Raw genomic sequence first — 23,045 nt, 5'->3', positions numbered from 1 at the left:
CCTTTATCAAGCCGGACGAAAAAGGCCTGATAAGAGGTCAGAGCCCTGAAATGCATAGTCGCGCCCCCCGAACATAGACACACCAGCCTCGTACACATTCGCTTGGTGCCAAGCCTAGTAGAGCGGGCCGAGAGTCCATTGATGACTCCAGATACATTGATGACATGCTAAACACATTCATTACCCAGTGAGTGCATTATTTTATTCCAATATACAGCTTCCTCTTCTTAGATGGTGGGGGTCTTCTCTCATTCACTCATATGTAGACATTAGGTCTCAGCATTGTGCTTTACCCTATTCCTATGCCCCCTCTCTGTTGGGTAGATTCACGTACAATTGCCTAACTTTAGGGCGGCCTAGTCTTTTTAGGCTACACCGCCATAAATTAGTTAGGCTATTAGTGATTCTCAAACTACTTACCTTCAAATTTTCGGCGGCGTAGCCTAAAACGAGCGGGCGTAAGGGCGCCTAATTCAAATGACTGGGAGGGGGGCGTGTAGTATGGAAATGAGGCTTGACCTCACGTTTGACGTTTTTTTACACTGCGCATGCGCCGGGCGACTACATTTCACAGTGCACATTGCGGCTAAGTACGACGTACGGGCCTATTGATTTCGACATGGACGTAAACGACGTAACTCCTGATTCGGACGACTTACGCAAACGACGTTAACATTTCAAAATTTGCGGCGGGAACGGCGGCCATACCTAACATCGGCTAGGCCACTAGAGCATAGCTCTAACTTTAGGAGGCCTATCCCTTACGGAAACGACGTAATTCGACGGCGTAGGCCTGGCGTACGTTTGCGTTCTGTCGTGAATCGGCGTATCCCCTCATTTAAATAATCTACGCCGGCCGCAATGGAAGCGCCATCTAGCGGCCAAAAGAAACATTGCAATCTAAGATAGAACGGCGCAAGCCGTCCTATCTTAGATATGTTTAAGTGTATCTCTGTTAGAGAATACACTTAAACATAGGTCGGCTTAGATTCAGAGTTAGGTCGGCTTATCTGTAGATAAGCCGGCCTAACTCTTTGTGAATCTACCTATGTGTTTTTACATTAGAGATTAGAAGCCTCACTGGCTACAAAGTCAAGTCACTGCAGAGAGAGGGGTAGCCAAATGAACTGGGCTCCTGAAAACCTGCAATTATGCACAGTGCCTACAGCTATAGAGATCAGTGAGGGTTTGCACAAAGGTCATAAAGTATATGTAAATATAAAAAATGTCAACATCCTGGCCACAGTTCTACTTTAAGAACAAACCCAAGGAGATAGATATCCGAGGCCACCATCTAAAATAGAGGTACTTGTTGCGTCTCACAGCCTTCACAATGTTCAAGGGAGTTAAGCAACACACTCCTTGTTATTTTGCATGAGCCCCTTGGGTTCTTAGGTTCTAGTATTGGTGCAAGTCTGTAATAAATATTATAAATTCCAATCAGGCATGAAAGGCCGACCACGATGAAGAGTAAAAGTCCTCATTTGAAGGAAAGTCATTGGTCTTTTCTTCATCGTTCTCGCTGTCGTCTTCACTTGAAGGATCAAACCCTGGGATCTCTCGTTCCAACTCAAGTGCCCTTCTTTTTCGTTCTTCTTCTTCCGCCAACTTTTCAGACATTAGTTTTCTGTGGCAGAGGTTACAAACTCTTAAGGCCTTGGAGGACAACGCCGGTATGACAAACTTATTTCTCGAGCAGTCCTGACAAACAACAAAGCCACAATTGCGGCAGTGGTGTCTACGAGTTATGGCGGTGAACTTGGTTTGAGTACAACGCATACAGATGTCGGTGGCTCTGTCCGGTATCCACGGAGCTGCATGCTTCAAGGACGGTCGTCTCCCGGTCTTCTCCATCAACCGGCTGGAACACTCTTTGATGTGACTGATCCACTCTTGTCTTTCGGTGAAAGAAGCAGCGCTAACCACAAAGGACTTTTTAGATGTTTTTAGCATCCAACGGTTCCTCATGTCTTCGCTGTCGGGAAGTAAATCGGTGGTCACGTCTTCCAGAGGGATTATGTGTTGGCAGCTGTACTTGACTTTGTTTATGACGATAGTTCCGTACACCAGAATGTCGTTGAAGAGGAAGAAGATCCTTGGCTTGGGTTTTTTCCGGCATTCTTTGGTCAGTATTCCTTCACCCACAAGGACTCTTCCTGGGATGGCAAGAGGTTGGCCAGCTGCACCAAAACATGCCTCTACGGCCCCTATTCGCTGAGTGTTGATCTCCGTATAGGCAAGGTGGTCCACCATGTCTCAGCGGCTACCTAGAACAACAGTGACAGGAGTTTAGCAATTAAGGAAATAAAATAAAGATCCATATAACAATAGAGTCCTAATAGTTTATGGTGCAAGAAACACATGAAAATGAAAGGCAAATTTTCTATTCATATGCGTTTGATAATATTCTATCCAACATCCTTTCAGTATGGCATCTAAAGTCAGGGCCACTGATAAGGCAGTACAGCCAGCCCTCCTGTACTGTGCCCAGGCCCCATCAATTCAAAAGGGGGGGGGGGACCATGTACCTGCCAAGCAAAGGGGTTGCTGTACTTATTGCAGACACCAATCCTCTTCTACCACCCCCTGCAGTGCTGCCAAATTTTCCTCCTCTTTCTCCCTCTGGCTGCATTGCAATAGGATTGATTCTAGCACATGTGCCTCTTCCATCTGCTTTCCAGGCCCCCCCTGTGTTCTTCTTTCCCCCACAGCACTTCCCTCCTCTCCTCTCCTGCCAACAGTTGCTGCGGGTACATGAAATGTTTCAGGATGGAGAGCAAGGGAAGGGGGGGGGGGTCGGTAAATATATAATTTATTAGCCCCTTCCTTTCCTGAATGAACACAATCTTTCCTGTGTCCATTCATCACTGAAGCATAGTAAACTGGGTATACTACGCTTCAGTTTGTGAATGAGCAGGAAGCCTCAGAGAGCTTCCAATTCATTCAACTGTGCTGCTGAGTTTGCAGAGAAAGGGACTAATAAATCTATGTCCTTGTTCACTTCCAGCTGGGGGGGGGGGGGGGGGGGTCTCTGTCAGGCTGTATGGGGCCCTGTGATTTCTAACAGCAGCCCTGTCAAGAGTATGCAAGCAAAGCAAACCCTGTGTGAAAGGCAAGAGCAGCCTCAGGCCAGGCCATGCCCCGACGTGTTTTGCCCTGTCCACTGGGCTCAGTCATGACGAAACACATCAGGGCGTGGCCTGGACGGAGTCTGGCCTGAGGCCGCTTTCACACAGGGTTTTGCAAGATGTGTGGCACTCAGAACTACTTTCTTTCCTTTGCTTCCATCTATTGAGCCGAGACGAGCTCCTTCCCTGCCTGCCCTCCCAGCAGTTGTTAGCGGACAGGAGCCTTGAGCGGCACCCCTTATCTTTGTATGGATTTACAGGATATACACAGTATGTAAATCAGTAATCAAAAAGGATTGCAACATTTCTACTTGTTCCAAAAATAAATAATAATATCTTACGCTGGCCATAGACAGTTTGACTTCCTGCTGAACCGGCCGAGATTTGAATAAATGTATGGGCAGGCTGAATGTATCCAAGTTGACTAATCAATCAATCACCTTGGCTACCAGCCTAGCAGATTTTACATGCAATTATTGCAAGTGGTTTATATAGCTGCTAGCAATAATCGCCATCTTCTCCCGGTGGGAGAACACAATGGATCCGCAGGAGGGGGATTCCCCTGTCAACACTGTCTGTGCTGAAGGGGGGGGGGGGGGAAATCAAGCCTGTGCAGGAAAGAAATTTTTCTCCGTCTACTGCTGGCCTAAGGTCAACTCCGCAACAAGTTATCATAGAGAAAATCCTCATCTTCAAAAAAATGCAAAAAGTGCACCGGTCAAAAAAGGGTCAGTTCACCCAAAATGCATATATAGTGGAACCTCGGTTTACAAGTAACGCGGTTAACGATCATTTAAAAAAAAATTCTGACTCGCAAAACAAGCTGAATTTAAGCTAACGGGGTATGCAGTACCGCATTTGGCCAGAGGTGCAGGGGCGCCGGAGCCGAGCCGTTCGGAAATACTCTGTTCCCTGATGTTTCAGAGCCTATCCAAGGGTTCCCGAGGTTAGCCGAGCTGTCCTTGGACCTTACTGAGTGTTTCCAAGGCTCTCTGGCACCCCTTCTCTGGCCACATGCGGTATTGCATGCCATTGTATAACAGTGTAAATGTGCTTTTCCCCTCAAAATAACTCAACACACAGCCATTAATGTCTAAACCACTGGCAACAAAAGTAAGTACACTCCCAAGTGAAAATGTCCAAATTGGGCCCAAAGTGTCAATATTTTGTGTGGCCACCATTATTTTCCCAGCACTGCCTTAACCCTCTTGGGCATGGAGTTCACCAGAGCTTCACAGGTTGCCACTGGAGTCCTCTTCCCCTCCTCCATGATGACATCACGGAGCTGGTGGATGTTGGAGACCTTGCGCTCCTCCACCTTCCGTTTGAGGATGTCCCACAGATGCTCAATAGGGTTTAGGTCTGGAGACATGCTTGGCCAGTCCATCACCTTTACCCTCAGAGTTCTTTAGCAAGGCAGTGGTGGTCTTGGAGGTGTGTTTGGGGGTCGTTATGTTAAAATACTGCCCTGCGGCCCAGTCTCTGCCCTGCGGCCCAGTCTTTGCCCTGGGACCCAGTCTCTGTTTCCATTGACTTCTATGGAGAAACTCGCTTTGATATGCGAGTGGTTTGGATTATAAGCATTCTCCTGGAACGGATTATGCGCGTAATCCGAGGTTCCACTGTATCACTTATTGGAATGAAACCTTAAAGAGGAGTTCCACCTAAAAATGGACCTCTGCTTAACCCACTCCTCGCCCCCTTACATGCCACATTTGGCAATTTTTTTTGGGGGGGGGGGGGGGATGGGGGCTTCAGGAGGAGGGGACTTCCTGTCCCACTTCCTCCTTCCGCCGAGGGGCTGGAAAGGAGATTAGCTTAATCGCCTTTTCACAGCCCCTCCCTGTAGGCGAGCGCCTGTCCAATGCGCACTGCCGCTCGCGCAGGCGCAGTGGGTGCCCGGCCGTGAAGCCGAAAGCTGTCACTGCCGGGTGCCCACACTAAGAATGAAGACGCCGGCCGGCAAGGGGGGGCGAGGAGCGGAGCCCCGGCCGGCGCGTCGCTGGAGCCGTGGAGCAGGTAAGTGTCAGGTTATTAAAAGCCAGCAGCTACACTTTTTGTAGCTGCTGACTTTTAATAAACTTAAAAAAAAAGGTGGAAAACCCCTTTAAATAAGTTTAGTTGTTTTGGTCAATGGTTCCAATTTTTCTTTTTATTTTTTTTAAGTGTTCCAGTTCTCCTTATTTAGCCTCAGATGTAAGCATAAAGGGCTCCAACTATAATATAGGGGTTAGGGGGCCAACTGGTGCTGCAGAGAGACCTCACACAGGGAGAACTGTAAGAAATACATTTTCCTTAAATAAAATTATATAGAAAAATGGAAAAGGCAGATGTACCATGATGTCATTTTGTGGGGAGCCAAAAGTTGGAATTTTTAGCCATTTTGCAGAATAGAATAAAGAGACAGTCCAACTATTGCCTCAAGTTACAGCTGTTAATGTCCATGTAGCCTGCCAACATTCACTTCCACTCCGCAGCAGTGGATAGATGTAAAAAAGGCTTTCAATGGAGTGAAGGCTTTTTTTTGTGTAAAGATTCAGGTCCCATCGACTTTAATTGGGTTAGCATTAACCTTCCCAATTTCCAAACTTTTTAATTTGTTCGGTAAACGTCCTGCCAGTCAAAATACCGCTAACAGGACTACCCAAGAAGTTCTAACTGTATAAAGTCCTAACCCCCGTGGTACTTGGTTCCATCCTGGATTTCGAAAATCATTCCCAAGTAGCTGATTGGTTGTTTCTGCAGATGCGGAGCTACCGGCTCATGAATATTTGGTGGCAATGCCCCACTGTGTCGAAGATCTGGTTGGAAATTAGGGTTGTCCCGATACCACTTTTTTTAAGACCGAGTACAAGTACTTATATTCCCCCCCCCCCCCTCCCAAGTACTCGCCGATACCAATTACCGATACTTTTATTTAATCTCATGTGACAGTGGCACATGTATCAGTCGTTTTATTTTATTTTTTACAATTTTTTTTAACAATGCTTTCTTTTTTTAAGGGGGTGGACAGTGTCAGTGTGTGTTTTTTTTATCATTATTATGTACAATTTTTTTTATTATTTATTGCAATTATAATTGTTTTTTTAATCAGCCCTGTTGGGGGGCTATAGTGAGATATCAGCAGGGCTGTCTTAATGACAGGGCACACCTGGGCACTGCCCAGGGGCCCTAGCTGCATGGGGGGCCCCTGCACTTTCCCCAAAGCAGCTGGTCCTTGAGCCCACACTGCCCCGTAATTGGGGGCCCCCCCATGATGGCACTGAGAGTGATAGATACACAGGGGAGGCTGTCTGCCTCCTACCTACTTGATTTCTGTTTACCTGCACTGTCATCATTGTAGGGGCCCCAGAGCATTACTTTGCCCAGGGGCCCATGATGCTATTAAGACGGCCCTGGATATCAGGGGTCTTAATAGACCTCTGACATCTCCCCTTTGAGACAGAGAAAGGGACTAAGGACACAGATTCCCCAGTCCCTTTCTCAGCAGCCTCAGCTGCACTGAAAATGAATGGAGAGAAGACAGCGGCTCCTCTCCATTTATAAACTGAGACATCGTAATCACAGGAGGTTGCAATGTTTCAGTTATGTGAATGGACAGAGTCAGTGTCCATTCAGAAAACTAAAGAGGCGGATTTACCGTCTCCTACCTCCGCTCTCCATCCTGACAGATCGAGGGGGACAGCAGCACGGAGGGGGAGAAGAAAGGGGGACACGAAGCAGCAGAGAGGGGGGGGACATGAAGTAGCAGAGAGGGGGGGAAACAAAGCAGCAGAGGGGGGGGGGGGAAACAAAGCAGCAGAGGGGGGGGGGGGGGGAACACAAAGCAGCAGAGAGGGGGGGGGGGAAAACAAAGCAGCAGAGAGGGGGGGGAAAACAAAGCAGCAGAGAGGGGGGGGGAAAACAAAGCAGCAGAGAGGGGGGGGAAAACAAAGCAGCAGAGAGGGGGGGGAAAACAAAGCAGCAGAGAGGGGGGGGGGAAACAAAGCAGCAGAGAGGGGGGGGAAACAAAGCAGCAGAGAGGGGGGGGAAACGAAGCAGCAGAGAGGGGGGGGAAACGAAGCAGCAGAGAGGGGGGGACACGAAGCAGCAGAGAGGGGGGGGACACGAAGCAGCAGAGAGGGGGGGGACACGAAGCAGCAGAGAGGGGGGGGACACGAAGCAGCAGAGAGGGGGGGGACACGAAGCAGCAGAGAGGGGGGGACACGAAGCAGCAGAGAGGGGGGGGGGAAACAAAGCAGCAGAGAGGGGGGGGGAAACAAAGCAGCAGAGAGGGGGGGGGGAAACAAAGCAGCAGAGAGGGGGGGGGAAACAAAGCAGCAGAGAGGGGGGGGGGGAAACAAAGCAGCAGAGAGGGGGGGGAAACGAAGCAGCAGAGAGGGGGGGGGAACGAAGCAGCAGAGAGGGGGGGACACGAAGCAGCAGAGAGGGGGGGACACGAAGCAGCAGAGAGGGGGGGACACGAAGCAGCAGAGAGGGGGGGACACGAAGCAGCAGAGAGGGGGGGGGCACGAAGCAGCAGAGAGGGGGGGGCCACGAAGCAGCAGAGAGGGGGGGACACGAAGCAGCAGAGAGGGGGGGACACGAAGCAGCAGAGAGGGGGGGACACGAAGCAGCAGAGAGGGGGGGACACGAAGCAGCAGAGAGGGGGGGACACGAAGCAGCAGAGAGGGGGGGACACGAAGCAGCAGAGAGGGGGGGACACGAAGCAGCAGAGAGGGGGGGACACGAAGCAGCAGAGAGGGGGGGACACGAAGCAGCAGAGAGGGGGGGACACGAAGCAGCAGAGAGGGGGGGACACGAAGCAGCAGAGAGGGGGGGGACACGAAGCAGCAGAGAGGGGGGGGACACGAAGCAGCAGAGAGGGGGGGACACGAAGCAGCAGAGAGGGGGGGACACGAAGCAGCAGAGAGGGGGGGACACGAAGCAGCAGAGAGGGGGGGACACGAAGCAGCAGAGAGGGGGGGACACGAAGCAGCAGAGAGGGGGGGACACGAAGCAGCAGAGAGGGGGGGACACGAAGCAGCAGAGAGGGGGGGACACGAAGCAGCAGAGAGGGGGGGACACGAAGCAGCAGAGGGGGGGGACACGAAGCAGCAGAGAGGGGGGGACACAAAGCAGCAGAGAGGGGGGGGACACGAAGCAGCAGAGAGGGGGGGACACGAAGCAGCAGAGAGGGGGGGGACACGAAGCAGCAGAGAGGGGGGGGACACGAAGCAGCAGAGAGGGGGGGACACAAAGCAGCAGAGAGGGGGGGACACAAAGCAGCAGAGAGGGGGGGACACAAAGCAGCAGAGAGGGGGGGGGACACCAGCATGAAGGGGGACACAAAGAAGCAGAGAGGGGGACACAGAGAGAAAAACGTCCGGCTGTCAGAATTTGAAATTTATACAGGGTGATCAGTGCTTGTAACCCCCCCATGCACCGATCACCACTGACTGCCCAGGTATCGGGTGAAGAATCGGAGCATTTGCCCGAGTACAAGTACTCGGACCTAACCACCAAGCAATTCAAATTGTTATTGAAACTGTCACCCAGTCTATGATCCACGGCAATCAAAAAGGATCTGTAGGAGGAGTTGTCCTCCGCCTACGCTCTGCTGCCCACTGCAGAGATCGGAGGAGGATAGAGATGAGCCTCGCCACAGCTTCACGAAGAAGCACAGAATCTGGTGAAGGAGTTCTGTCCTGCTCTCTGCTGATGAAACATTGAGGAAGTGGAGACGAGGAGGGGGGGTTCCGCAGCTGCAAGAGAGGTGCAAGGGCCACGTGAAATGGCCTAGCGGGCCGCATTCGATCTACGGACCTGGTGTTTGACATATACACTCTAGTCTGTAACCATTTTATACTATTCTTTTGATGCATGTACTGAAAATGTTCAATAAAAGTTTTGAACAAGAAGTGCTAACCCTACTAAACTACTGTAACTGAAACTAAAAGCAAAACTTGGGACTGGAGAATGAGATCCATAAAACTGCCACATAGTTAAAATAACAATGGAAACGTGTCCAGATTGTGTCAGTAAATGGAAAATCCCTTCTGCTCTATATATGAGGTTTACGTGCAACACACAGACCGCAGGCAGAGGAGTAAGATCTGGTAATTATAGATCTGCAGACTAGTAAAAAATATGCTTTAGGGTAAAAAGGAAGGATAAATAGTAAAAAAGGAGTGGAGGGGGATGGGGGCACCGAGAGAAGCAAGGACATCTGTAAAGACAAAGAGTTTCTATGGAAGGTCATTAAAGATAAATTCCCTTTCAGTTCATTAAAGTAGAGCCAACATTTGTTGGGAAGATACATACTCCAGCAGACTTTCATTTAAATGTTTGTATGGACCTTCGAAAAAAAAAAAAATTGTTGCGAGCGTCACGGTCTCAACACATTTCGTAAGAAAAAACACTAAAACATTTTGTTTCAATTGGCAAAGCCAAAATGTTTCAGATTCAATGTTCCATTCGGAAAGGCACATGTGTATTTCAAATTGTAATGATTTTCCTGAATGAAAACCACATTTACTGTTAGAAAGTTATTTGTTCAAGAACATTTTTCCTCGTCCTCCTTCGATTTCTCTACAGTTAAAAACAACCGTCGATTTGACCCCATTAAGGTCAACCTTTATTTTACCTCTAGCATTCAATTAAAAAAAATTCAGGGTGCATCTACCCCCCCCCCCCACCCCCCCTCCCAGCAGCTCCCTTATACTTTCCTAAGCTTCATCTCGATCCAGCTATGTGCATGAGAGCAGTGTCTCTCCGGGGTCTCTCTTTCTCCTCATTGGCTCACACAGCAGCTGGAGCCATTGGCTCCTGCTGCTGTTAATCCCGGCCATTGAGCCAATGAGGAGAGAGCAGGGCCAAGCCACATTCTGCGTGTGAATGAGTGCCCCCAAAGCAACAAGCTGGCTATTAGGGGCACCTGGCAGGGGGGGGAGGCCAGGAACACTGGCGAGGGACCCAAAAAGAAAAAGGAAGGGAAGAGGATCTGGGCTGCCTTGTGCAAAACCATTGCCCAGAGCAAGCAAGTATTTTATTTAATCTTTTCTTTAGAATCAATTTAACTATTAGAAAATTTAGTAAATATGCCAAAAACAAAATCTTTTTTAAAAGAAATTCCACTTTTGTATGTCCAGTTTTTTTTTATTTATTTTTTTATGGTTGTCTGGGCCTCTGTTATGTTGACCTTTGCCAGTGAATATCAAGGAAACAAATTAAAAATGAAAAACTTCTCATCGAAGCAGAACTTGGTCAATGGGCACACCAGGCTCCGGAGACAGCTCTCAATGGTAGCATTTAGAGGCTGAGCAGCTTTTCTCAACCATGGCTCCATGCAGGGGCGGACTGACAACTCATGGGGCCCCCGGGCAATAGAAGATTATGGGCCCCCCGGGCAATAGAAGATTATGGGGCCCCAATGGCCGCCAAGGTAAGGGGCCATTCATTCCAATGGCCGCCAAGCTAAGGGGCCATTCATTCCAATGGCCGCCAAGCTAAGGGGCCATTCATTCCAATGGCCGCCAAGGTAAGGGGCCATTCTTTCCAATGGCCGCCAAGGTAAGGGGCCATTCTTTCCAATGGCCGCCAAGGTAAGGGGCCATTCTTTCCAATGGCCGCCAAGGTAAGGGGCCATTCTTTCCAATGGCCGCCAAGGTAAGGGGCCATTCTTTCCAATGGCCACTAAGGTAAGGGGCATTAATCCCACTGACCGCCAAGGTAAGGGGCATTCCTTCTATCGAATATCACACTGTAAGTATAGTAATTATTAGCAGGACCTCCCTGAGGCCAGAAATTTATTTCAAGGGTTCCTCCAAGTAAAAAAAAAAATTAAGAGAGATGTCCACTGACTTCCTGTTGGGTCTTTCTGACAGGATGTGAAGGGAACTCTTCGTACAGGCCATGGCCAGCAACAAAAACCTACAGAAGCTTTACCCATTTCACCAGCCAAAAACTTTGTCTGTAGTTCTACTTCACATTTGATAAGAATTTATAAGGATTACTTGTTCTTTTTAGCAGTTCAGGTACAAAACTATGCAATTGCCAGGAGTTGAGTGGAAAGAATTACAACGCAGTCCAAAGTTTAAAGGTGGGAATCAAATAATCAGGGAGAGTTTATAGAACAAGCAGTTTACGTCAGGTTATACTTTGTATTGCGTCTGCTGCAAGACTTTCCTCTCACATGCCTTCAATAAACTTCAATCAGTTACCTATCAATCTTATCCGCCTTCACACCTCTTCTGGTTCCTTCCCAGAAACTCTCATGGATTCCTAGAAAAGTCTTCTGTTCCTTTACCAACCCTACGCCATCTTTACAGCCCTTCCCTCCCTCCAGCCAAAAGCCTTCTCTACCTTCCCACCAATCTTCATCAGAAGGTGAATGATGGCACCACATCACTGCTTTTCGAGTCTTATAAAGTCTTTCTATGTATATTCGAGATGACCTGGAAGAAGACATACAAGGGCGTTTTAGGGGTTAAGAACAGCCCTCCTTAGTCAAGGCCTTTCTTAACCCCCAAAACGTGTCAGATGTCTTATTCCATGTCATATCGATGTTCTCATGTTCAAAAGGCCACCGACAAAGGGGACACAGTCTTCCAAAGGCCACCGACAAAGGGGACACAGTCTTCCAAAGGCCACCGACAAAGGGGACACAGTCTTCCAAAGGCCACCGACAAAGGGGACACAGTCTTCCAAAGGCCACCGACAAAGGGGACACAGTCTTCCAAAGGCCACCGACAAAGGGGACACAGTCTTCCAAAGGCCACCGACAAAGGGGACACAGTCTTCCAAAGGCCACCGACAAAGGGCGACACAGTCTTCCAAAGGCGACACAGTCTTCCAAAGGCCACCGACAAAAGGCGACACAGTCTTCCAAAGGCCACCGACAAAAGGGGACACAGTCTTCCAAAGGCCACCGACAAAAGGGGACACAGTCTTCCAAAGGCCACCGACAAAAGGGGACACAGTCTTCCAAAGGACACCGACAAAGGGGACACCGTCTTCCAAAGGACACCGACAAAGGGGACACCGTCTTCCAAAGGCCACCGACAAAGGGGACACCGTCTTCCAAAGGCCACCGACAAAGGGGACACCGTCTTCCAAAGGCCACCGACAAAGGGGACACAGCCTTCCAAAGGACACCGACAAAAGGGGACACAGTCTTCCAAAGGACACCGACAAAGGGGACACCGTCTTCCAAAGGACACCGACAAAGGGGACACCGTCTTCCAAAGGCCACCGACAAAGGGGACACCGTCTTCCAAAGGCCACCGACAAAGGGGACACCGTCTTCCAAAGGCCACCGACAAAGGGGACACAGCCTTCCAAAGGACACCAACAAAAGGGGACACAGCCTTCCAAAGGACACCAACAAAAGGGGACACGGTCTTCCAAAGGACACCGACAAAAGGGGACACGGTCTTCCAAAGGACACCGACAAAAGGGGACACGGTCTTCCAAAGGGCACCGACAAAAGGGGACACGGTCTTCCAAAGGGCACCGACAAAAGGGGACACGGTCTTCCAAAGGGCACCGACAAAAGGGGACACGGTCTTCCAAAGGACACCGACAAAGGGGACACGGTCTTCCAAAGGACACCGACAAAAGGGGACACGGTCTTCCAAAGGACACCGACAAAAGGGGACACGGTCTTCCAAAGGACACAACAAAAGGGGACACGGTCTTCCAAAGGACACAACAAAAGGGGACACGGTCTTCCAAAGGACACAACAAAAGGGGACACGGTCTTCCAAAGGACACCGACAAAAGGGGACACGGTCTTCCAAAGGACACCGACAAAAGGGGACACGGTCTTCCAAAGGACACCGACAAAAGGGGACACGGTCTTCCAAAGGACACCGACAAAAGGGGACACGGTCTTCCAAAGGACACGAGAAAAGGGAAACGGTCTTCCAAAGGACACGAGAAAAGGGAAACGGTCTTCCAAAGGACACGAGAAAAGGGAAACGGTCTTCCAAAGGACACGAGAAAAGGGAAACGGTCTTCCAAAGGACACGAGAAAAGGGAAACGGTCTTCCAAAGGCCACCGACAAAAGGGGACACGGTCTTCCAAAGGACACCGACAAAAGGGGACACGGTCTTCCAAAGGACACCGACAAAAGGGGACACAGTCTTCCAAAGGACACCGACAAAAGGGGACATGGACCATTTTGATGATTCCAGGGTTCCATCGCTACCCATTACCCCCAAATCTTCAAATCCCATGTCAGTCCCGGCTTCATGACCACCCCTTATATATTCCCTTCTCCTACCTCCTTCCTCTCCTGTCTATACACATCTATAGGCATTAGATCTACTGAAGAGGCTCCCATTGACCATAACAAGCCAAGTGTTCTTCAATGGGACCATCCATGGTCTTGAACCCTGTGCAGAAGTGCTTTGTCAGTCCTGAATAGAACTCTGGAGGAGACAGAATCGCACAACACTACTTAAGTAGAAGCTGAACAGTCCGGATAAACCGGTATGAAGTTATCTGTAGGAATGGCATGTCTCCAGCAGAGAATAAAGCCAGAAGGTTCTTCCTGTTCTACAAAAGTCTTTAAAGTTGACTTTGTATCAGATCCACTTTCTAAGGTTAACTGCAAGTAGGCCAACTAACCTGTAGTTATAACATTTGCAGGTATTGAGTATCTCACTGAGAGAACAGAACTCCCCTGACAATGCTTTAATCTGCTTTTCTTTCCACAAGGATGGCGCCATCTTTGTTCCGTCATCATCCAGGGTCACCATCTACTTCCTGGACTGAAATGCCGGCTCATAAAATACACAATGGAATGCCCTACCTGCGAGAAATGCTGGGAAAGTCCCCAACATTTTTGTAGAATCATGCTGCACCTAACTGTGTGCCGTTGTGGCACCACAGGGTTTGGCACGCGCGTTGCCATTGTGTGGGGGTGCCATCGACCTGCTCTATATCCGAAAGATGGCTACAGCACGGTTCTGTTCGCCCCCCGTGCCCCCCGGGGCGTACATCCAGCACACTCTGTGATTGATATGTTCTTCAGACAGTAGCCCTTTACCATGTGATCAGCGGTGTCCAATCACAGCTTATCACATGTAAACAAACTTGCTGGTTATTGGCATTTCTTTCCTCATGCGCTGTCCCCAGCGCGAGGAGAGGAGAGCCGGTAACTGGCAAGTGTGACAGGGGACATTTACACAGATAATCAGGGAACTGATTATCAGTGCAGCCCCATCAATGCCACCTATCAGTGCCCATCAGGTTTAGGATGAAGGAAATGCATCCTAAACCTGCATTTTGATTGCACTGCCTGCACCCTTGGCTCGGACCACAGGAATCAGATTACCTGGTTCTCTTTGAGCGGTTACCCACTCTCTCATATCAGTGCCCATCAGTGCTGTCCATCAGCACCCAGTGCTGCCTATCAGTGCCCATCTGTGGTGCTCATGAGTGCCACCTATCAGCGCCCAGTGCTACCTATCAGTGCCACCCATCAGCGCCCAGTTCTTCCTATCAGTGCTGTCTATCAGCGTCCAGTTCTGCCTATTAGCACCCAGTGCTGCCTATCAGTGCCCATTAGTGGTGCCCATGAATGCCACCTATAAGCACCCAGTGCTGCCTATCAGCGTCCAGTGCTACCTATCAGTGCTATGTATCAGCACCCAGTGCTGCCTATCAGTGCCACCTATTAGCGCCAAGTGCTGCCTATCAGTGCCCATATGTGCCACCCATCAGCGCCCAGTGCTGCCTATCAGCGTCCAGTGCTGCCTATCAGTGCTATGTATCAGCACCCAGTGCTGCCTATCAGTGCCACCTATTAGAGCCAAGTGCTGCCTATCAGTGCCCATATGTGCAACCCATCAGCGCCCAGTGCTGCCTATAAGCACCCAGTGCTGCCTATCAGCGTCCAGTGCTACCTATCAGTGCTATGTATCAGCACCCAGTGCTGCCTATCAGTGCCACCTATTAGCGCCAAGTGCTGCCTATCAGTGCCCATATGTGCCACCCATCAGCGCCCAGTGTTGCCTATTAGCACCCAGTGCTGACTATCAGTGCCCATCAATGCCACCTACCGGTATCAGCACCCAGTGCTGCCCATCAGTCCCACCTATTAGTGTCCAGTGCTGCCTATCAGTGCCACCCATCAGCGCCCAGTACTGCCTATCAGTGCTGCCCATCAGTGCAAAAAGAAAAATTACTTATTTGCAAAAAAAATATAAAATCAAAATATTTGGTCTTACTTTGATTAAATACCACCAAAAGAAATTTGTGTAGAAAAAAAAAAAAAGCTTAAAATTACAAATGTGTACAGTGTTGCATGACCGCGCAATTGTCAAAGTGCGTCAGTGCTGAAAGCGGAAAGTTGGCCTGGGCAGGAAGGGGGTAAAAGTGGCCGGTATTGAGGTGGTTAAAAATTAATGGGGCGTCTACTAAAAACAGAAGCGCGTTCCTGTGCGCGTTGTGAAAGGCGTGCGATTTTTGCGTGCGTTCCCCCGACACGCACAGATGTGAACCAAGCCTAGTGCAGCCCCCGCATCTAAGGACTGGTGAGCTGCAGCACATTACATTTTAGTTTTTGAGTTTAGATTAGTATTTGTACTATTTGGATACATTTTATTGAAGGATTTGTATTATTTAGATACATTTTAATGAAGGATTTGTACTATTTAGATACATTTTATAGAAGTATTTGTACTATTTAGATACATTTTATAGAAGTATTTGTACTATTTAGATACATTTTATAGAAGTATTTGTACTATTTAGATACATTTTATTGAAGGATTTGTACTATTTAGATACATTTTAATGAAGGATTTGTACTATTTAGATACATTTTATTGAAGGATTTGTAGTGGATATTGAACAAGGACAGGTGTTTGCATTCAAATATAAAACTCTTTGGCCCGGATTCAGCTAGATTTGCGCATTTATTACGGAGGTGCAGGGCAACGATTTTGCCCTGCGCCCCCGCAATTTTTTTTTGCGCTGCCCTTGATTCACGGAGCAGAAGCTCCGTAAATTGCGCCGGCAAAATGCCCCGCGCAAGCGCGCGCAATTTAAATGATCCCGTAGGGGGCGGGAATCATTTAAATTAGGCGCGTTCCCGCGCCGAGCGTAGAGCGCACGCTCCGTCGGGAAACTTTCCCAACGTGCATTGCGGCAAATGAGGTCGCAAGGACGTCATTTGCTTCAAAGTGAACGTGAATGGCGTCCAGCGGCATTCACGATTCACTTACGCAAACTACGTAAATTTCGTGACGCGGGAACAACGGGTTTACGTAACATTGGCTGCCCCTGCTAATAGCAGGGGCAGCCTTACGCGAAAACCGCCGTACGGAAACAACGTAAATTGCTTACGCAGGGCTCGCGCAACGTTGTGAATCGGCGTTAGTATGCAATTTGCATACTATACGCTGAGCACAACGGGAACGCCACCTAGCGGCCATCGCAAGAATGCAGCCTAAGATATGCGGGCATAAGAGCCTTATGCCGCGCAGATCTTAGGCTGCAGTCGGCGTAACAAGGTTCCTGAATCAGGAGCACTCGTTACGCCGGGGCAAGTAAGCAATTGCGCTGTGTAACTTATGGTTACACAGGCGCAATTGCTTCTTGAATCCACCCCTTTATTTATAAACAAAGCCCAGTTGTATTTCTCAGCTCCGTTTACATACGCGGCAGGCCAATGGTATGCGAGTGTCACCTGATCCCATTCTATCGGTGTCCCCCTTTCCCGGGTAGGCACACATTCCGGAGAGGTGTCGTCCCATCTCCGTCAGACCAGCCCAGGCTCGCCGCCGGCATTCTAAGCCTGCCACATCAGCGAGTCCAGCTGTGTCTCCTTTCACGCCGCGCTCTCCATCCACCTATGACGTCATCGCATTCTCTGCGGAAATCTGGGAGCCGTGCACGACCACGAAACAAAACAAGAGAGCGCGCGCCTCCCCCTCCAGACTGCCGAACATCGTGACCCGTCTTCATGGAGACGGATCCGGAGAACTATTTATGGGAAACGTATGAAATCTAAACAAGACGAATCGCAGAACGCGTCCAAAAAAAATCCCCCAAACAGCAGATTCCTCCTGAGAACCGCGTCAGGCCAGCGCGCTTTTCCCGGACTCGTTTAGAGAGGTCGGGTTCAATCGGCGTATAAATCTGCTCGGGATTTTTTCTCGGTTAGTTGCCGAATTTGCCGCCATTGGAAGCTTTACCGAAAATGCTGTTGCTAAACTCTCCTTCTGAAAAAAAAAAAAAAAAGGCAGTCGTGTTTATTTTTTTGGCTTTATAAGAAGAGCTTTGCTTTTCAGTTCACACTTGTGCGTCTGGTCTCTGGTCATGCGACTTTGGACGCATGGCATGTCGCAGCCCGCTCCAATTAACGCCGTCCAAATCTATGCTACCTAAAGCTGCAGCGAAGGTTCCTGCACCACTTTGCTGCGACTCCCATAGACTGCAATGTAAACCCTCAAAAGTCGCATGAAAGTTGCATTTTAATCCGCTGGCGCCGGACGCATATCTCGGCAGGTACTAGTACTGGACTCAACCCCGGGTACTGCACTTCCAGGAGAGCCGCAACTATCAAATACCTAGAGAGGTCCGGGTAAAGGACAGCCATCTATCAGCCTTAAAGCTGAGCATACACCATACAATCTGATTGTACAATCACCTTTATATCTACTATTATGGGTGCTCAACCTCCCGCTCTTACAGAACTACAAGTCCCATCATGCCTCTGCCATTGGGAGTCATGCTTGTAACTGTCAGCCTTGCAATGCCTCATGGGACTTGCGGGTTCCAGCACCCTGTGCCATTGGCGGTTTGTGCCACTTGTGGTACCAGCGCCCCGTGCTACTTGCGGTACAAGCACCCCATGCCACTTGCGGGTTTGTGCCACATGCAGTACCAGCGCCCCATGCCACTTGTGGTTTTGTGCCACTTGTGGTACCAGCGCCCCGTGCTACTTGCGGTACAAGCGCCCCATGCCACTTGCGGTTTGTGCAACTTGTGGGTTCCAGCGCCCCGTGCCACTTGCGGGTTCATGCCACTTGCAGTACCAGCGACCCGTGCCACTGCTGGTTCCAGCACCCCATGCCATTGGCAGTTCGTGCCATTTGCGGTTCCAGCACACTGTGCCACTTGCGGCTCCAGTGCTCCATGCCATTTGCGGTTTGTACCACTTGCGGTACCAGCGCCCCGCGCCGTTTGCGGGTTTGTGCCACTTGCGGTACCAGCGACCCGTGCCACTGCCGGTTCCAGCACCCTGTGCTATTGGCGGTTCCAGCACACTGTGCCACTTGCAGCTCCAGTGCCCCCGTGCCACTTGCAGGTTCCAGCGCCCCATGCCACTTGCGGGTTTGTACTACTTGCGGTACCAGCGCCCTGTGCCACTTGCAGTTTGTACCACTTGCGGTACCAGCGCACCGTGCCATTTGCGGTTTGTACCACTTGTGGTACCAGCGCCCCGTGCCACTTGTGGGTTTCAGCGCCCCGTGCCACTTGCGGGTTCCAGCGCCCCATGCCACTTGCGGTTTGTGCCACTTGCATTACCAGCACCCCATGCCACTTGCGGTTTGTGCCACTTGCATTACCAGCACCCCATGCCACTTGCGGTTTGGGCCACTTGCGGTACTAGCGCCCTTTGTCACTTGCGGTTTGTGCCACTTGCGGCACCAGCCCCCCATGCCACTTGCGGGTTCCAGCGCCCCATGCCACTTGCGGTTTGGGCCACTTGCGGTACTAGCGCCCTTTGTCACTTGCGGTACCAGCCCCCCATGCCACTTGCGGGTTCCAGCGCCCCATGCCACTTGCGATTTATACCACTTGCAGTACCAGCGCCCCATGCCACTTGCGGTTTGTACCACTTGCAGTACCAGCGCCCCTTGCCACTTGCGGTTTGGGCCACTTGCGGTACTAGCGCCCTTTGCCACTTGCAGTACCAGCGCCCCATGCCACTTGCGGTTTGGGCCACTTGCGGTACTAGCGCCCTTTGTCACTTGCGGTACTAGCGCCCCATGCCACTTGCAACACCCACCAATTTATTCCCTAGGGTCTCTGATGATATATATAATGTTTGGAGGTTCGGAGTCATTGTCTAGCAAACAAATGGTGATTTTTACATCTGGAAGAGAAGTGTCAGAATCGGCCCGGGTGGGAAGTGGTTAAAGGAGATTGTACAATCTGGTTGTACGGTTTACCAAAATGATGTAAAATGAGGAAGTAATCCATTCAATTTGTATCCAATCACAGGAGCCATCATATTACATGAGCATAGTAGGGGATTGTACAATCAGATTGTATGGTGTACGGCCAGCTTTATGGCGATTGTACAGACGTTGTACTATTAGATTGTAATGTGTGTGTCTGATCACTGTTGTGTATGCGCAAGAACCCGATTGGCTCCCAGTGAGGTCCCTCCCCCCAGTCTGGTCTGCAGGAAGTCTAATAAATAAAAACGGAATCAGGTACTTCTGATAGCCGGGTGTGAAAACAGATTTCATATACATGGGAAGGGTTAAAACTCGTGTTTTTTCTTTGTGTCTGTCTGGGGGGGGATTCGTCTTCTCGATTATGATCACAAGTTTTTTTTGTGATCAATCAAAATCCACTTCCCTGTGTGTGGCTGAGTTGGTGACTATTGATCGATTGGCAGAGGGCAATTGAAAAAGAAAATTGATCGTTTATAGAAGTGTGTGTGTGTGGCTGCCATTAGAATTACCAATAGGAGTGTAAACCTAAAACAATGGATCCAATCAGGCGCAGGTCCTTGTACTATATTAGTTGATGGTGGAGCTAATAGAGATTGTACAATCAGATTGCATAGTGTATGGTCACCTCTAGATTGTAACCTAAAATAGAGGTCTTGTTTGTAAATAAATAAAAATAATAATAATGATAAAGATAATACTAAAATAATAATATTCATAAAAAAAAAATAAAAAAAAAAAAACACACACACTTCTACTAAATCTATAATAATATTATTAATAATAATAATAATATATAAAAAAAAAAAAAAAAAAAAAAACTACAAATCTTATAATAATAAATATATATATATATATATATATATATATATATATATATATATATATATATATATATATATATATATATATATATATATATATATAAAAAAGGGGGGAGGACTACAAAATCTATAATAATAATATTATTATAAAAAGACTGCAAAATATATAATAATACAAAAAAATATATATAATAATAATAATTATTATTGTATAAAAAAAAAATACTACAAAATCTATAATAATAATAATAAAAAAAAAGAAGATTACACAATCTATAATAATACAAAAAAATAATAAAATAATAATAATAATATTTGTAAAAAAAAAAAAAAAAGGGGGACTACAAAATCTATAATAACAACAAAAAATATAATAAAATAATAATAATATTTGTAAAAATAGGGGACTACAAAATCTATAATAATAATAATAATAATAATATAAAAAGACTGCAAAATATATAATAATAATACAAAAACAAATATTATTATTATTATTATTATTATTATATATTTGTATAAAAAAAATTACTACAAAATCTAGAAAAATAACAAAAAAAGACTACACAATCTATAATAATACAAAATATATAATAATAATAATAATAATAATACTAATATTTGTAAAAAAAAGGGGACTACAAAATCTATAATAATAATAATAATAATAAATATATATATATAAAAAAAGGGGGGAGGACTACAAAATCTATAATAATAATAATAATAATAAAAAGACTACACAATCTATAATACAAAAAATATAATAAAATAATAATAAGATTTGTATAAAAAAAAATTACTTCAAAATCTATAATATTAATAAAAAAAGGACTACACAATCATTATCTATAAAAATACAAAAAAATAATAATAATAATAATAATAATAAAAATACAAAATCTATAATAATAGTACAAAATATATAATAAAATACTACAAGATCTATAATAATAATAATAATAATAATAATAATAATAATACAAAATATATAATAATAATAAATAAAAAAAGGAAACAATCGTAATCTTTACAATCTGAAAGGCGCCCCCGATATTCGGTAGTGCCCCCAGCTGTGCAGGAAGGAGAGGGTAGAAGAGACTTACAGATGGTGGGGGGAGGAGGAGGAAGGTTTCCTGTCGGTGATACAATGGACCCCACACACACACAGACGATTGTTGGGGGGATCGATGAAGAATTTCCCCGGACACACGGCGATGGTCGCACTGATCTCGGGTCGCACGACTCTCACCCTTTGTACTGGAGGACTGATCACCTCCCCCACCCTCCTCCTGACAACTTTCTTTCTGAGAACTTTTTCCTCCCCGCCCACTGTCAGGAGACAGCCCCGCCCATTGCACCGATGAGCCCGCCCCCTCACTGACAGCTGTCATAGGAGGGGATGGTGACACCCGGTCGGTCGGGGATTTCTGGAAATCACAGCTGGATGGGGAGCTGCAGAACGATTGTAGATTAACCCGTTCAGTTCCGGTATCTGTAACCCCCCCCCCCCCATCAGCCTGTTCCATGATCAATGCCTCTTTACTGAGAGCTCATTCATCTCAGGGTCACCCCTCTATGTGTTGTGATTGATGCGTTTTTCTGGTGCGTTTTTGATGCGTTTTATGCATTTTGTATACATTTTTTGAGGAAGTTTGGTGTCAGGGGGGGTTGTCTGATGTCAAGCAGGTGAAAAATGCAAAACGCAAAGCATTGCGTAAAGTCGGAGTTGCAATTTGGTGCGACTTGTCGTGCGATTTGGAACTGTCAAATTACATTCCCGATGCTTTTTCCTTCTTTTTTATTTATTTATTTTTTTACTGCCTTTTACTGCATTTTACTGCGTTCCAGTTCTGTTCAGGAAAAATGCAGCATGTTCTACTTTTTCTGGATCCAGAACGCACTGGAACTGCAAGCATTGGTGTGAACTCTGCCATTGAAACCCATACAACCCACTTTCCATGCGTTTTGCAAAAAAAAAAAGGATGTGCTTTGTTCATATTTCATGTCTGAGGTTTACAACCACTTTACCCTCACCACCCAACTTTCTGAGATGGGACTGAGGGACACCTATCAGCAAAAGAATGCAGGCATAGGACACACCCCCTGCCACACCCCTTTAAAGGAGAATTGTACAAAAAAAAACAAGATTGGTTAAACCCACAAGTGCTTTTTTTGACCACTACTATTCCTTTATATTGGCTTTTGGAAACAAACTGAAAAAAAAAAAACGTCAAGTGCAGCCACTGTACCCATAAATTGCTGCCACTGTGCCCATCAAGTGCAGCCACTGTGCCATCAAACGCAGCTACTGTGCCCATCAATTGCCACCACTGTGCCCAATCAATTGCCTCCAGTGTGCCCCATCAATTCCTGCCAGTGTGCCCCATCAATTGCCACCACTGTGCCCATCAATTGCCGACAGTGTGCCCCATCAATTGCTGCCAGTATGCCCCATCAATTGCCACCACTGTGCCCATCAATTGCCGACAGTGTGCCCCATTATCTGCCGACAGTGTGCCCCATTAATTGCCACCAGTGTGCCCCATCGATTGCCGCCAGTGTGACCCATCAATTGCTGCCACTGTGCCCATCAATTGCCGCCAGTGTGTCCCATTAATTGCCACCAGTGTGCCCCATCAATTGCCCCCAGTGTGCCCCATCAATTGCCGCTAGTGTGCCCAATCAATTGCCACCACTGTGCCCAATCAATTGCCACCACTGTGCCCATCAATTGCCGCCAGTGTGCCCCATCAATTGCCGTCAGTGTGCCCCATCAATTGCCGCTAGTGTGCCCAATCAATTGCCACCACTGTGCCCAATCAATTGCCACCACTGTGCCCATCAATTGCCGCCAGTGTGCCCCATCAATTGCCGTCAGTGTGCCCCATCAATTGCCACCACTGTGCCTAAT

At 47.7% G+C, this 23,045-nt stretch overlaps 1 protein-coding gene across 1 annotated transcript; it reads right to left on the bottom strand.

Moving 5' to 3' along the window:
• Window positions 1-983: 983 nt before the first annotated feature.
• Window positions 984-21,437, bottom strand: PLEKHF1 (pleckstrin homology and FYVE domain containing 1). The gene is made up of 2 exons (XM_040329486.1): window positions 21,238-21,437; window positions 984-2,267 (listed from the first exon to the last, which is right to left on the bottom strand). The coding sequence occupies exon 2, from the start codon at window positions 2,251-2,253 to the stop codon at window positions 1,441-1,443; it is 813 nt and encodes a 270-aa protein (XP_040185420.1). The 5' UTR covers window positions 2,254-2,267; window positions 21,238-21,437; the 3' UTR covers window positions 984-1,440.
• Between the last annotated feature and the right edge of the window lie 1,608 nt (window positions 21,438-23,045).

The sequence above is a fragment of the Rana temporaria genome, chromosome 11 (assembly GCF_905171775.1).
Source record: "Rana temporaria chromosome 11, aRanTem1.1, whole genome shotgun sequence".
NCBI lineage: Eukaryota > Metazoa > Chordata > Amphibia > Anura > Ranidae > Rana > Rana temporaria.
The sequence above is the reverse complement of the archived record's forward strand: the minus strand, read 5'-3'. Positions and strand labels throughout refer to the sequence as shown.

Bases quoted from the DNA above. Each gene is read 5' to 3' on its own strand.
- PLEKHF1 (XM_040329486.1), bottom strand. From the start codon at position 2,253: ATGGTGGACCACCTTGCCTATACGGAGATCAACACTCAGCGAATAGGG.